Below are 15,221 nucleotides of genomic sequence, written 5' to 3' on the forward strand. Positions count from 1 at the left end.
GAGGGCATGGCGTTTAAGCATGTGGGTCATTACACTAAGGCGTACCTTGGACTGATGCAGGCAGGTAAAATTGTGCTGTTGCTGTCGATCGATTGAATATTGCTGGAATTTAGGCCTGCAGAAAATGGTGATGACTTTGGAGGTAATTGATTTTGAACTTGGTCACACAATCAGGAGCCAGTCTTTGTCATCTTAATCATCCCAGTCAGCATGAGAGAGGAATTCCTGGGCATTGTGGCTTATTCGTAAATATTCATTGATCCCACCCAATGAAGTAATCTCCTCTACCACCACCCCTTAAATAGATTTTTAAGATTGAAAACTAGGATCTGTGGAATGTTTTTGGTGACCAAAGTGTACTCTGGAGAACAGAGAAATGTGTGTCTGTCTGTTTAAAACAACAGCATGTGAAACAAGTAAATGAGATTATCCAGTTGACACTGAGAGAATATGGCAGCGAAGAGGCAGGAATAGACTTTCACGTTGTCTAATACAAATAAAGCCCCTCTTTCTTTCTAATAAAAAAAAAATGATTTGGGCTGCTTACAGCTTGGCAGAAGCAATTAACAGTAAGACTTAGGAGCCTTCACTTTAGGATTTGTGGTACCTCAGCAAGCTAGGGGGAGGAAGGTTGGAAAGGTGGAGTCAGATTACTTTGTCAGGGCTGCATTCCTCTATTCAGGTACCCCATCTGGCCTGTGTGTGTGTGTCTTTGAAGGTGACTGCATAGAATCTGTTGGGGAACTGCCTTCCCCACTTCAAAACAGTCTCCTTGCCGAGGTGAACAGCCTGTTCTGACCATAGTTGGTGCTCAGCCTGGGAATGTATCATTGGATGCAGTCATGGGCATGGTAACACGCATGCCTTTGTTCACATCAACCAATTGCACCTTCTGCGCATTTAACACGCATTCAACCTACACAGTTTCAGCCACATGCGTGCTGGATGAAATTGCACAAAGTGGACAGCTTAAAAGCCGTTTTTGCACCAGGTCTGCTTGGGCTCACCCTGTGTGAAAAGAGGTTTTAAGCTCTTTGCACTACTTGCTGGGCAAGTCCTGCTCAGTGTGCTTGCTCTGGGAATACGGAGAACTATCTCTCTCCCTCCCACACTAGGCGTTGGGGCAGCTCCAAGGGTTTGGGTATATGCGATTTTCATGTATACACAGAACCCTAGGAACCAAGCCTCTGTGTGAGATTCAGTCATACTGTACTTTAAGTAGGGCTACCTTTGGAAACTTCAAGGAGTCCAGAATGCTGATTACAGCCAGTTTTGGAGAGCTTGTGACTCGCTTCCTGCCACAGCTACACTGATTCCCAGTCTGTTTTCAGGCCAAAATCTGAAATACGGGCTATGACCTTTTGAATCATTAATGACTTGGGACCAGGGTGCTTCAAGAACTCTCTTTCCCCTGATGAACTTGTCCTTAAGATTTTCTGGAAAGGCTGCCCTTTGCATCCCACCAGCATCTGAGCAGTGTGTCTGTTTGGGATGTGGTCTCTCTCTGTGGCCATTCCAAGTCTGTGGAACTGTCTTCCTAGTGCAGTGATGGCAAATCTTTTAGAGACCGAGTGCCCAAACTGCAACTCCGAACCCACTTATTTATCGCAAAGTGCCAACACGGCAATTTAACCTGTATATCTCATTTTTTTTTCTGTGTGTTTCATGTTTCTTCTTTATGACTGCTGTTTTAATAAATAATCCTTCATAAAAGTTATTGCATTACATTCTTCATTAAATTTTCTTTCCATTGATATATAATTTTATGGTATAACTCAGTTCTATTTTTCTAAAAAAATGTTTAGGGATACTCTCATATTGACTCAAGAAAATCACCACTGGGGGAAAAATAAATACAGTTCAAATTGGGAAAAATAAATACAGTGGTACCTCAGTTTTTTAACAGCTTAGTTCTCAAACTACTTGGAACCTGAGCACTTCAAACCCAGAAATGAGTGTTCCGGTTTTGGAATGTTTTTCAGAAGCCAAACATGCTCTGTTCTGAGTATAACTTCCATTTTGAGTGCCACACTTAATTTTCCTAGTGAATGAAGGCAGGCCGGGCAGCAAGCAAGCAGGCACCTGCCACCCACCAGCGCTGGGTCCCTCCGCTGCCACTGCCACAACAGCAACCACCCCCGCCTCCAGCTCTGGCGGCCCCGGTGCTGAGTGAGGGAAGGCTGATTCGGCCCTGCTGGGGCAACTGCGCGCGTGCCCGCTGAGAGGGCTCTGAGTGCCCTCTCTGGCATGCGTGTCATAGGTTTGCCACCACTCTCCTAGTGGGTCCTGTCTGGCCCTCCTTTCTTGTGGTCCTCTGTTGCAAGAGGAGGACTTTTCTTTTACAGCAGATATTTGACCAGCCGCTATGTTAAGGTTTTAGTCTTTGTATTTCAGTCTGAATCCGTCCCCCGCCCCCCGTTTCCCTTGTATTTCCCTTCACTGCTTGTTATTTTAACTATGTTTGTGTTGTGAGTGGCTTTGGGCATTTTTTTTTTAAAAAAATGGACAGCTGAAGTAAGAATGGTTTTAGTAAGCTCCTTGTAAAACATGCCAGAAAGGTTCTGCTTTTCTGTTGTTCTAAGACTTGGATTTACCTTTGCTGGAATGTTTGTTGGCAGATGTCTTTAGGAAGCCTTTTCCCGGCAGTTGTGCTGGCTGCGGCTGATGGTAATTGCAGTCCAAAACATCTGGGGGGGGGGGCAGCAGAGTGCCAAACACTGGTACATCCTTCTGAATCTAGCAGGAGAAGATTTGTTTTAGGAAAATAAGAAGAACCTTCGGGTTCAAGGCAGTGTCCCATCTACAGCATCCTTCTCTCACAGTGGCCAACCAAATGCCCCAATGGGAAGCCCACAAGCAAGATTTGAGTGCAAGAGCTCTCCCTCCTGTGGTTTCCAGCAACTGGTATTCAGAAGCATTACTGCCTCCAGCTGTGGAGGCAGAGCATAGCCATCATGGCTAGTAGCCACCCACAGCCCTCTCCTCCATGAATTTGTCTCGTTACCGAATTTCTCATGGCATGCATAATTTCATAAACTTCTGTCATGTCGCTTCTTATTTAACCAATTTAAATTTGATTATCTTCTTGGGTTTAGCCACAGAATCCATACAATCAGTGGTTCAGTAGAGATTCTCTGTGTGTTTAATCACAAATAAAGACTTGAACTTGGGTGAAATAATAATTGTTATTGCAATATCTACTTTTTATATCTGCTTTTAAAAAGCATTCCAAGATGCTATTTGGCACCCTCCCTCAGTTCCTCTGCCAACTCATCTTGCTTTATAACATATCTATAGTTCAGAGTTCCATCATTATTCAGAACAGTTTCTGTAAAGTCTTAAATGAGGTATTTGCATATACTGGTGGTGCTGAGTGTCTGTCTCCCTCAATATTTGAATAAGAAATAAAACAATGGCATATTGTCATTCAACCTATGTCCTTTAGTTACTGATTTTGTTCCTCACAATTTGCTAGAATGTAGAGAAGGGGTGTCCAACTCAAATGCGTTATGGAACCAAATTACACAGAGAGAGAGAGAGTTTTGTAATAAATCCTTGATCAATTTTGGCAGAAGAGTAGGGTGTTAGGAGGATTGGTGAATTAAAGCACATCTCCTCTACTCACCCCCCACACGAATACCAGCTCTTCCTCCAAAGACCAAATGCATACAAACAACATGCTCCAAAATCCTTTCACGTTGCAGAAACAGCTGCTGTTATCACATGCTTGCATACACACATGCACACACTCCTGCCAGCCAAAACAACCTCTGTCGCACAAGGCTCGGCTGCCTGTTCCCATAGCTTTTATTTTTGGTTGCAAGTGACAAATACATAAGAACAGAGGGAGAGCCTGTGGGATCAGACCAATAGCCCATCTAGCCCAGCGACCTTTTCTCACAGTGGCCAACCAAATGCCCCAATGAGAAGTCCACAATCAGGATCTGAGGATAAGAGCACTCTCTGGTGGCTTCCGTAATTATGTGAGAAGAGCCCCTGCTGAATACCCTGTGGCCCATCTAGTCCTGCATCATCTTCTCACATGGCCAACAAGATGCCTTGTGGGATCCTCTCTAGCAGGACCCGAGTCACTGGTGAGACTCTGTTCTTTCTGCTGGACTGCTAATAATTTAAGTGCAATGGAGAGAGGCTAATGTAGTTATCATTAGGAGACCAGCCCCCTTGCCCTACAGATAACGTGCCTCTCTAGCGTTGAAGTCAGCTCTTTTATCGTCTGGGGTGCTATGGGCCACTGGGGGGGGGGGTCTGGAAAGGCTCTTGTGCCTTAAAGTGGACACTCAGGTTGCAAACGTGATCCATGCGGGATGCACGTTCGCAACCCGCAGTGTTCGCAACTCGTGTCTGTGCACGCGCGGGTTGCAATTTGGCACTTCTGCGCATGCGCAAAGCGCGGTTTAGCTCTTTTGCGCATGCGTGACCACCGAAACCTGGAAGTAACCCATTCCGGTAGTTCCAGGTTTCGGCGGTCCGTAACATGAAGAAACGCAACCTGAAGCGTTTGTATTTGTGTCAGCACTGACATTGGCAGCATTCAACTTACTTAGATTGTAATTTTAACTGATTCTGATCTGCTCAGTTTTATTTCGCTTAGGGTTGGAACTTAAGAAGAAAATGTGCTTCTTTACCTAGAAATAGGTGCTGTTTACTGCACTTCCTTTTGCTTAAAGTAATATCTTTTTAATGCATCATTTTAATCAAGCATGTCAAAACTGGATGCAGAGTTATCAAATGCCGCAGATGAAAGTAGGAATGTTTCCTTAAAAAAAATCCCAACAATTCTTAACTTTATTTTTCAGTTTCTAAAAGGACACGTAACAAACATAAACATGTTATCCCTAACCCCCAATAAACATTCCATGCGTATACCATGTAAGAAATGCAGCCAAACATTAAATTTTTAAATAGTTTAGAGTGGATCACATCAGTTAAATGTCTCCGTTGTCTAGGGTGATGATAATGCCAAGGTTTCATATTTGATCCCCTATGGGACAGCTACATATACCTGCATTGCAGGGGGTTGGACTAGATGATCCTCAGGGTCCCTTGCAACTCTACAGTTCTACTCTCTGTCTTAACAGATTTGCCCAGAGGAAGCTGTGGGCAGCTGTGGGTGGGGGGGCAGCACTGCCCTTTCCAGCACATTGAATATACATGGGCCAGGGGCCATACAGTTTCAAAATCACCGTTGGCCTTTGTGTTCCTGAGCACGCTAAGATGCTTCATTCATTTCTCTATAAGGGCTGTGTTGCATAGCCTATCTCACCATGCCTCCAGAGTTAAGTTAGTAGCTGTTTTCTAATACTGCCTTATTTAATCAGTTTCCACCATTTCTTGTTTTTCAGAATTTTCTAAAGTGTCAAGGAATTGCCAAGCTAACCCAAATTTCAAGGGACCCAAAAATACGCTGCCACTCTTGACTAAGGAAGAAAAGAGGGACTATCGTCATCTCTCATACCAGAACTCCCACTTCATGCTGCAAGAGCCAAGGCTGGAGTCGCCAATTTAAGTTTGTTTTCTAAGGTACATCAAAGGCCTCCACAATCTTTTCCAAGCAAGAAGATAACTGTGGGCAGCTTTCATGTGGCTGTATAAATTTCTGTTGGAAAATGCTTGTATCTTAGTTTGCCAACCGCGGTAAGATAGGTTTGACCGCAGGCAGAAGGAGCAGGGGTGAGCCAGGAGCTCTTCACTGCCCTCCCTTACCGGGTTTCAGAGTGAGCTTTTAAAATGCAGTGTCTTGGCATTCTTTTTTATGTATCGCAAAGCTTTATTGCAGTGACACATTTTTAATATCACATTTTTCATAGCAATTGTTAATTGGACAAACATAAATGGGATTCAGCCTTAGGTGCCGACCACAAGTCATTTGAATAATTAATATTTATAAATACTGGTGTGGGTGTAACATATTGTTCTAGATTAGTAAGAAACACTACTTGATATGACAATGATATTTTATGTATTACTTGTGCTAAATCCATAAACCGATTATAAGAAGGTAGCACTATTATCATTACAGTAGTGTGTAATACTAATTTATTTGCTAAATGGACTGCAATTTGTTTTCTAATACTCCCCCTAGCAACAGATCCAGGAGTTGGTTCTTAAAATATTTTCAGGAGCAGAGTCACACATTCAGCCTATTCATTTTTCACAATATTGTTTTGAAATCTTTCCTAAAATATCCCAGCAGTGTTTTGGCTTTCTTGTGATGGGCACGGTCCTGTTTGATAAAATTTCTATGGAGGTCAATCCATGAGGTCTCTCAATTATCCCTGTATATATGAAAGATCCAAGGATACTTTGCTGGAGAAGCTGGATAATGTGATAAACCTACACATGGTTTTGGACAGCTAAGTCGCAGTTGAACTCAGTGACAGAGGCATGTTGAGGGTTGTTTGCACCCTTGGTGAGGAGCTGTATCGTTCTCCCCAGCCCCAAAACCCCCACTTCTCCCATGTTTGATCTCACCGCTTATTGAACATACAATTAAGCTGTAATTATCACTGGCCGTATTTTTTGCATCTCATTCCCATTCAGCTACCATCTTATAAATTTCTCCTTTGTATGCCTTGGGAGGGGAGGGGAGAGAAGATGAATATTTCAATCCATGCCTTCTGGAAATGTGATATTCAAGAGTAACGACAACAGGATTGAGGTTTTATGCCCTTTTCTAAATTTTTCCAGCATTATGATATCCTTTAAGAGATGTGGTGACCAGAATTAGAAACAGTATTTCTAGAGCAGTTGCTCCATAGACTTGTATAAAGCGGTTATGATATTGCCAGTTCCGTTTTCAATCCTTTTCAAAATGATCCCTAAACTTTAATTCCCCCCCCCCTTTTTTTTTACCGCTGCCACAACTGGATCAACATCTTAATTGATCCATCCACTATGACCATAAGATGTCATTCTTGGTCAGTCACCACCAGCTCAGACCTCAGTAACATATGTAATGTTAGAATCAGCAGGCATCACTTTACACTTGTTAACATTGAACCAGTTTTGTGATTTTAATTCTCATTCACCCCGTTTGGAGAGATCCTTTTGGTCACCTCATAGCCTCTTTTAGTTCAGCAACAACAACAACCCTGTACAACTTAGTGTCATCAGCAAACTTTGCTGGACTAGATGATTCCATAGCTGTCAACTTCCCCCTTTTTTTAAGGGAAATCCTATTCGGAATAAGGGAATTTCCCTTTAAAAAGTGGATACGTTGACAGCTATGGATGATCCTCAGGGTCCCTTCCAACTCTATGATTCTGTGATCTCCAGAAAGGACTAGAAAGATGCTGTGTCTCATGCTGCAAACCTAGGTTCAAAAAGCAGACAACATGCATCCAGTAAATTTAACTCACTATCACAGATGGATAGGACCGGAACGATGAATTAAACCAGAATGGTTTTCTTATCTATTTCAAGATATAAGAATATTTACCCTACTTTCACTCCCTGCTCCATACCAAACACACCATCAGATACACAAAATAAAACTTCAGAATGGGTAGGTACACAGAAAGGGTAAAGGTAAATGACTCCTGGACAGTTAAGTCCAGTCAAAGGTGACTATTGGATCAGGAAAGGAAACCCAAAGAAAATCTACCTTTTTTGTCATAATTCTCAGTCTGCTCTCCCCAGCCCTGCATTCCTAGGGGAAAAAAGAGAGATGCAGCAGAACCCAAATAAAGGGGGAAAACCGTTATTCTGCAGGGAAGCCAGCAAAAATATTATTATTAGAAGAAATGAAAGCCAAAGCAAGAGAAGAGAGGCACTGCTTTGCTGCTAGAGCCGTTTTGAGAAGCAAAACCAGAACCAGTTAGAAACCCCTCAAATAACCAGCCAGCACAGCAAGAGGTCCACAAGTAAAACTTGCAAACCTCAATGGGTCTCACACTGAGAGACTATCTGAAATTCCCCAGAAGATACCATCAGTTGCTACCTGCAAAGTTAGTGATTTAAGGGGTGAAAATCAGCCAAATCTCACCTCCTGCTCCTGGCCCAAGAGAGAAGTAGTCCATTTTACTGCGTGCAAGCAGTTTGTTTGCTTGCTTATGCAAATCGTACAACAATTGAAAGTTTTCCTCTTCAGCACATCAAAAGGCTTTCTGGAGAGTGGGCTGAAAGGCTGTCTTCGGCTCTTCTACCCAACCAGAGGAGAGTCCCAAATCTCGCAGCAGGAAATCTCAACTTGGTTGCAAGGGGGTGCTCCTGAGTTGCAGAAAACAGCTAGAAACTTGGGACTTTTTAGTGGCCATGACCTCTGGATCTTTGAAGATTTAATCTTGGATACAAACTCTTAGAAATAATTGCATCCTCTGGAGAGTGTGGATGATTGGTAAATTACTTTAAAAAAAATATTTTTACTGTGTTAGGCATTATTCCCTCTCCTGCTTAGTTTTAAGCTGTTAAATTAGATTGGTTTATTTGTATTGTTTTATACAACCGTATAACATTTTTTTGGTATTGATTGATTGATGACATTTCTAATTGTTCCTAGCATACGATCCCAGAAATTGCATATAGGCAAGCCTTTGGAACTGCCCCACAACTAGTGAATAAGGGTTAGAAAGAGAGAATTCCCTGTTCTCCCAGAGCCTGTGTACAAATTAAGTCTTGCCCAGCAAGCAAGGCGGAGAGCTTAGAATCCGTTTTCACTCTGGTTCCTCATGGGTTACCCAGTGCAAAACAAAGTGTTAAGCTCTCCACCTTGTTTACATTTAACAATCATTTCTGTGCTCCTTCTCTACTCCTGCTGCTGCCAGGAAACAAGTCAGAGTCTAGTTCAGTGGTTCCCAAAGGGGCAGTAGCACTACCTGGTAGAGGTGGGATTATGTAAGGGGGTTCTAAGAGGCAAGGGGACAGCAGGAGGCGCTGAGGGTGTAAATGACGCTCAGACTTTGAAAAGCTGCTGTCACTGGATCAAGTTCATCAGTTTGGTTCAGGGGTCAGCAACCTTTTTCAGTCGTGGGCCAGTCCACCGTCCCTCAGACCTTGTGGTGGGCCGGACTATATTTTGAATAAATAAATAAATAAATAAATTCCTATGCCCCACAAATAACCCAGAGAAGCATTTTAAATAAAAGCACACATTCTACTCATGTAAAAACACCAGGCAGGTTCCACAAATAACCCAGAGAAGCATTTTAAATAAAAGGACACATTCTACTCATGTAAAAACACGCTGATTCCCGGACCATCCATGGGCCGGATTGAGAAGGCGATTGGGCCGCATCTGGCCCCCAGGCCTTAGGTTGCCTACCCCTGGTCTGGTTGGATCAATTCAACGGAACAGTTTTTGTTGGATTTTGAATAAATGTGCAAGTAACTGATACTGTTCCAAATTTTATTATCTTATTATATTCCTTAGTGGATCATGAAAACTGCTATTCTAAATAACATTCTTTATAAGGTAAGGTTGGTGGGGAATGGGCACCAGCTTATTGGAACCAAGGGGCTGATGGGCCAAAACTGTTAGGGAACCAGTGGACTAGCTTGTTGCGATGTCCAAACTTGGGCTTTTGGTTTGTTTTTCTCCAAACAAGGAGCAAATAAGGAGCTTACTGCTTGGAAGTTTGCTTTTTCCAAAAGAAACCGCACAGCCATGAACTCTGTCCCTTTTCCTGGCAACATAGCAGGAGTTGTGGCAGTGGGCGGGGGGAGGGAGGGGAGAGAGAGCAAAGTGGGAATTTTTTAGCCATGTCTGAAAATGAGGTTTCAACCATGGTTCAACATGATGGTGTGAACTTGACAGTATAGACGCTGTCTGTATTTTAGCAATCAAACCTATGGCTAGTCTCTTGACGCTCCTTGTGGCTCTTATTTCAGACCACCTTCTCAGATAAATCCCTTTGTCTGAATTTATTTATTATTTCACAAAATTTAGACATGGCTTGATTATTTTAAAAAAAACCCCACAACAACCCTTCAAACGTGGTTTACAAAGGGAAGAAAGCAATAAAATTATCACTAAAAACAGTAAAAAAAAACCCCTCTTATAAACATATAAAAGATTAAAGCAGCAATAAATGAAAAACAGATTAAAGCGTGTGTCAGCATTCTACATGTCTGCGCAGGTAGGTCTAAACAAAAATGTTTTTAGCAGGCACTGGAAAGAGTGCATTGAAGGTGCCTTGCCTGATGTCAATAAGCAGGGAGTTCCAGACTATAGGTCCAGCAACACTAAAAGATTGATTTCTTGCAAATCCTGAACAGGCAGCGCCCGTAATAGTGCTAATGCCACAGATTGAAGCAGTCAGGGTAAGGCAGTCTCATAGACAAACTGGTCCCAAGGTGCTAATGGCAATCTTTTTGTTAAGCCCCACTTGCTGAATAAGGAAAGGTATGGGGTTTTCTGCCTTCTCCCTCCGAACTTCCACCTTTCTCACTCAACATGTAGGCCAACAATCCCCTCTTTTCTTTCCCTCCTTTCCAGGTCACGGGCAGCCTGCGCGCCCCCTTTCGCATTCCACCCCCGAGGCCTCGCAGTTGAGATGAGGAATTCAGACGAGCAAACGGCCACGACAGTTTTACAGCGCCTGCTGCAGGAGCAGCTGCGATATGGGAACCCAAACGACAGCCGCAACCTCCTCGCTTTGCACCACCAAGCTACGGGCAACGCACCCACTTTCGCCAGCAACGGGAGCCCAGGGGCTCCAAGCGAAGGGCTGAGCCCTCAGGACCACCAGGCCGGAGCCCATGTTGCCCGCCAGGAGCCCCAGGGCCAGGAAATACAAATGGACAACAGTGTCATGGAGAAGCAGCTCTCCCCAAGGCTCCAGAACAGTGAAGACCTCCCAACCTATGAGGAAGCGAAAGTCCAGTCCCAGTACTTCAGGGGCCAACAGCACGCCAGCGTTGGGGCGGCATTTTATGTGACGGGGGTCTCCAACCAGAAGATGAGGACTGAGGGGCGCCCGACAGTCCAGCGTGTGAGCCCTGGGAAGGTCCACCAGGACGAAGGACTCAAGGACCTAAAGCAAGGGCACGTCCGCTCCCTGAGCGAGAGGCTGATGCAGCTGTCTCTGGCCACCAGTGGTGTGAAGGCCCACGCGCCCGTCACAAGCGCCCCGCTCTCCCCGCTCTCTTCCCAGCAGACCAACGACTTCTACAAGAACTCTGTGACAGCCCCGCCCCAGCCAAATATGAAAGGGATGGAGCACAGGGGGCCTCCTCCCGAGTACCCCTACAAAAACATGCCCACCCCTCCGATGAGCTGTAAGCAGATGGACCCCGGGCATTTCTACAGCGACCACCGCCTAGGTCAGCAAGGCCGAGCTGACGGGCCACTGATGAGGTACCAGCATCCTCCTGAATATGGATCTTTCAGGTAAGCAGCCTGCCTTTCATGCACGAAACCAAAGAAAGGGAGCAAATCAGCCCAAGGTCCTCAAAGGGCCCAGAACGAGCTACAGTAAGCCCGCAACATACACAGGGCTTATGTTCCAAGGACAACGCCCAAAGCTAAAATCGCTTATAGTCAAGACACATTGGGTTCAGTGGCACGCCAGATTGCCAAAGTCATTTTTCCCGGAACCCTGCACCCTGTCAACCCCCTTTTAATTTTTCTTGCAACACACATAACTGCTGATTGCACACAAGTTAAATGCACATAAGTTGTGGGCTTACTGTATTTTGCTGGCACTTTTGAGAATTTCTTCTCAGCTTTTTCCTTACCTGTCTGCACAAACCATCCTTGGGAACTTGTGGTATTTTCAGGTGATGTCTTGGTTTTGTACTTCGCTAATGGGAATCAAGAGAAAATAAGGAGCCTGCAGGATGCAGGCCAATGGCCCATCTAGTCCAGCATTCTGTTCTCATAGTGGCCAACCAGATGCTCAAGAGCCCTTTTCCTTACTGTGGTTTCCAGGAACTAGTATTCAGCACCATTTCTGTCTCTGACACTGGAGGCAAAACATGGCCATCATGGTGGCCAGTAGCCGTCCTAACGTGAAACTGGCTTTCCTTAAAAACAGCTGGAGGAACAAGAGGACTTCCTGATAGCTGCACCTGTCACTGAAAAGTGCTGTAGGCAGAAAGGGATGTGAGAGGCCTGACCCTTCCAGGATAGAGGTTACTAGAGTGGTAATTCTCCCGCTGGTGGTTTTACATAGCAGTTACTGGGTCATCACTCAGGCTAGCAGCAGTCAGCTCAGTCAAGCTTCCCATTCACTTAGATCTGTGCATCATTCCTTCTTGGTTGCTCCTATTGACTACCAGTGTAGATCTTGTGGCAACCAGAGAAAGATATTTTGCTGGTGTAGCACATTTGTTACTCCAGCTCCCTGCTGGAGTATGTTTTAGAGTTTGTTAGAGACTGATATATATAAACAAACACTTGCTCATCTTTTTACTAGCCTCTTGAGTGACATGTTTTCTGTTTGGCATTGTTGCAGGGAGGTTACTATGAGAATGTTGTACAGTATTTGTGATTTTTGCTTACTACTGTTTCAGTGGGTTTTTCTTTGTAAACCATCCTGGAATTTGATAACCAAAGAGCAGTTATATTTGTAAGTTAAGCAGATAACTAAAATAATAGACTGTAGAAAGCTGTGATAGTCAGAGCTGTTGCTCTGTCTATCTCAGTATGGTCTACACTGAGTGGCAGCGGTTCTCCTGGGTGTTGGGCATAAGATACCTAGGGATCCCATTGAGAATTGAATTGGCACCTTCTTCATGCAGAGCAGACGCTGTACTCCTCAGTTAGCTATGGCTCCTGCTGTGGACATCTGTGGCTTTCAAACTTACTTCCCCCAGGGCACAAGTGCTACATCAATTTATTCACTACAGAATGCTTGCCCATTGCAGAGGATTCTGGGAAATGTTCCAGGGTACCCTCTTCCATGCCTTTCCCTTTTGCTCTCCATGAACAGAAACCACACTCTGCAGCAGGATGCTGTCAGCTCTCTGTGGCTGCTCTTGTGGCGTACTGCATGGTTGAGCAAGGGTTTCATTGAATATAGTCTGAATTAGAACCTGGTGGTGTGCTCAGCAAGCCCAACACTCTCATTAGACAGTGTGAGGCAGATTCTCAGGGGCAGCTGCAGCTCACAGTTATTGCTCCAGAGCCTCTAGCAACTGCCCTCTGTTGCCATATAGCCTCCCTTTGTCCCGCCACTGCAATTTGGCCTGCTGCCTCAGGGTTGGTGGAGGATGCTCTCCCATTGCTAGTGTTCAAGTAAGATCCATTTGCCAGTTCGGTGGGATTCCAGGACCTGGAAGAGGGCTCCATCTGGCCCAACCTTCAAACCTTTAAGAGCCAGTGTGGCGTAGTGGTTAAAGTTTTGGACTAGGACCTGGGAGGCCAGAGTTCAAATCCCCACTTGGCCATGGAGCCCCGGTCACTGCCTCTTATAGCCTAACCTACCTCACAAGATTGTAGTGGGCGTTAAATGAGGAGGGGGATAAACCATGTGTGCCACCTTTCGCTCCTTGGAGGAAAAAAGAAGGGATCTAAATGTGATATATAAATAAACAAACTATCCTTTCTGTCTTCAAATCTTTATTGTTATGATCAATGTAAGAAGCACACAAAACACATTGTCCAGATATGCTGAGTAGGGTTTAAAATAAAACAATCAGTTCAGTCATTTATTCATTGCATTTCCATCCTACCTTTTCCTCTTAAAGAGCTCAAGGTGTGGTGTGCATGGCTCTGCCCCTCATTTAATGAGATTCACGGCCAAGTGGGTAGGTGGGTGAGATTTGAGTCCTGGTCTCTTCCAGGTCCTCATCCCCACACTGGCTCTTGCCTTCTTGACAGCAAATAGAATCATTCTACAGGAGAACAAAGCCTTAAAACAATGGACATGGGACAAAGTTGCAAGCATCTGTTTGTTTGTTTACAAAAATAATAATTCAAAATACAGTTAAAATTGACGATTGAGCTGAAATATAACTAAATTGCATTTCAGCATTCCACATATCTAGATAGGCTTGCCTAAACAAAAATGCTTCTAGCCTTCGCCAAAAGGAGTACAGGGAAGGCGCATGCCTGATGTCAGTTGTTGCCTTGACCGTGTACATCCCCCTTGGTATGTGTTCTTGGAGAGGCACTGAGATATCTCTCTCTGTCTGTCTGTCTCTCTCTTGTTGTATGGACGCATAGGCGTTTTCCTTCCACATTGGTTCCACACTTGCCTCACTTGCTGAGGGAAGAGTCTGGTGTTCTTGAGTCTATAGGATTCTTGCTGTGCTTTTGGCTCAGGCATTGATGATGGAGCGTTTTTTTTCCAAATCTGGTGCCTCCAAAGATTGGAAATGTAAGCCTAGGCTTACCGGCTGCTTTGTTTCACTGAAGAAACGTGTTCTCCCATCCAGGAGTGACTCTGTTACCTTCTACACTTCACGATACGACATGTGAGTTGTCCCAAATATTAACGAAAGTTCTGTGCATTTTTCAGATTGCAGGTAGACCACTGATGGGGTTTTGCTGGATGAATTCTGCGCTGCTTCTCTGTTTTAAGCTTTGGTTTGCATGCATGATTTGAAATTAGTTGTATAATACCTCTGAATAGAGATTGAAGAGCAGCAGGAAAGGACTCCCCCCCCCCTTCTGATTGTTGGTTGATGTATTCTAAATTTTGTCTTTGCAGAAAAGTTTGCATTGCAGAGGGGGTTCGACTGGATAATCATTTGGGGGCCTTCCAACTCTTCAATTCTGTGACTCTATGAAATGAGAACTATGATTGCTGCCCAGCTTGGACCAGAATTTATTTATTTGTCCCAGTCAGCAAATTGTGTTCAATATTCTAGCCAGTGGGAATATTAAAAGAGTTTACCTGAGCACATGCAGAGTGCCTTTTCCTCCCATTGAGCAAGGGAGCCACCAGCTGCTACTGCTGCTGCTGCGCTGACAGTCAGCTTTATTGAACACAGCCAAAGGCATTTCCAGTACAAAAATTATATAGTTTCTAAAGCAATGCATGAATTAAAGGAGATGCATGTTGCAGAAAGTCACAGGACAACCATTAGTAGCCATATGTGCCATCCAGCAAGGGTAACGAAACATTGTGTTAAGATTTATAATACATGATAATTCTTGACAGTGCAAGTTTAGCTACCGAATGTGTAATTTGTTTATCAGCTAGATATTCTGAATACAGTTGAAGAATAGGGGATAAATATCTCTCTTTGGGCTCCAAATGGAAAGGGCAAAACAGCAAATTTTATTTCTTACGCAAATTTTATTCCTAAAGACTATA

The 15,221-nt window shown here is 44.2% G+C and overlaps 1 protein-coding gene across 3 annotated transcripts in view; it reads left to right on the forward strand.

Moving 5' to 3' along the window:
- AMOT (angiomotin) overlaps positions 1-15,221 on the forward strand; it is a 70,025-nt gene that overhangs the window by 21,153 nt on the left and 33,651 nt on the right. For all 3 annotated transcript variants that reach the window (XM_080989780.1, XM_080989779.1, XM_080989778.1), the window contains 2 exons: positions 5,364-5,541; positions 10,454-11,347. In XM_080989780.1, coding sequence (XP_080845906.1) covers positions 10,512-11,347 — 836 coding nt within the window. In that variant the 5' untranslated portion in view covers positions 5,364-5,541; positions 10,454-10,511. The remainder of the gene's footprint in view (positions 1-5,363; positions 5,542-10,453; positions 11,348-15,221) is intronic.

The sequence above is a fragment of the Podarcis pityusensis genome (assembly GCF_964106645.2).
Source record: "Podarcis pityusensis genome assembly, chromosome: Z".
NCBI lineage: Eukaryota > Metazoa > Chordata > Lepidosauria > Squamata > Lacertidae > Podarcis > Podarcis pityusensis.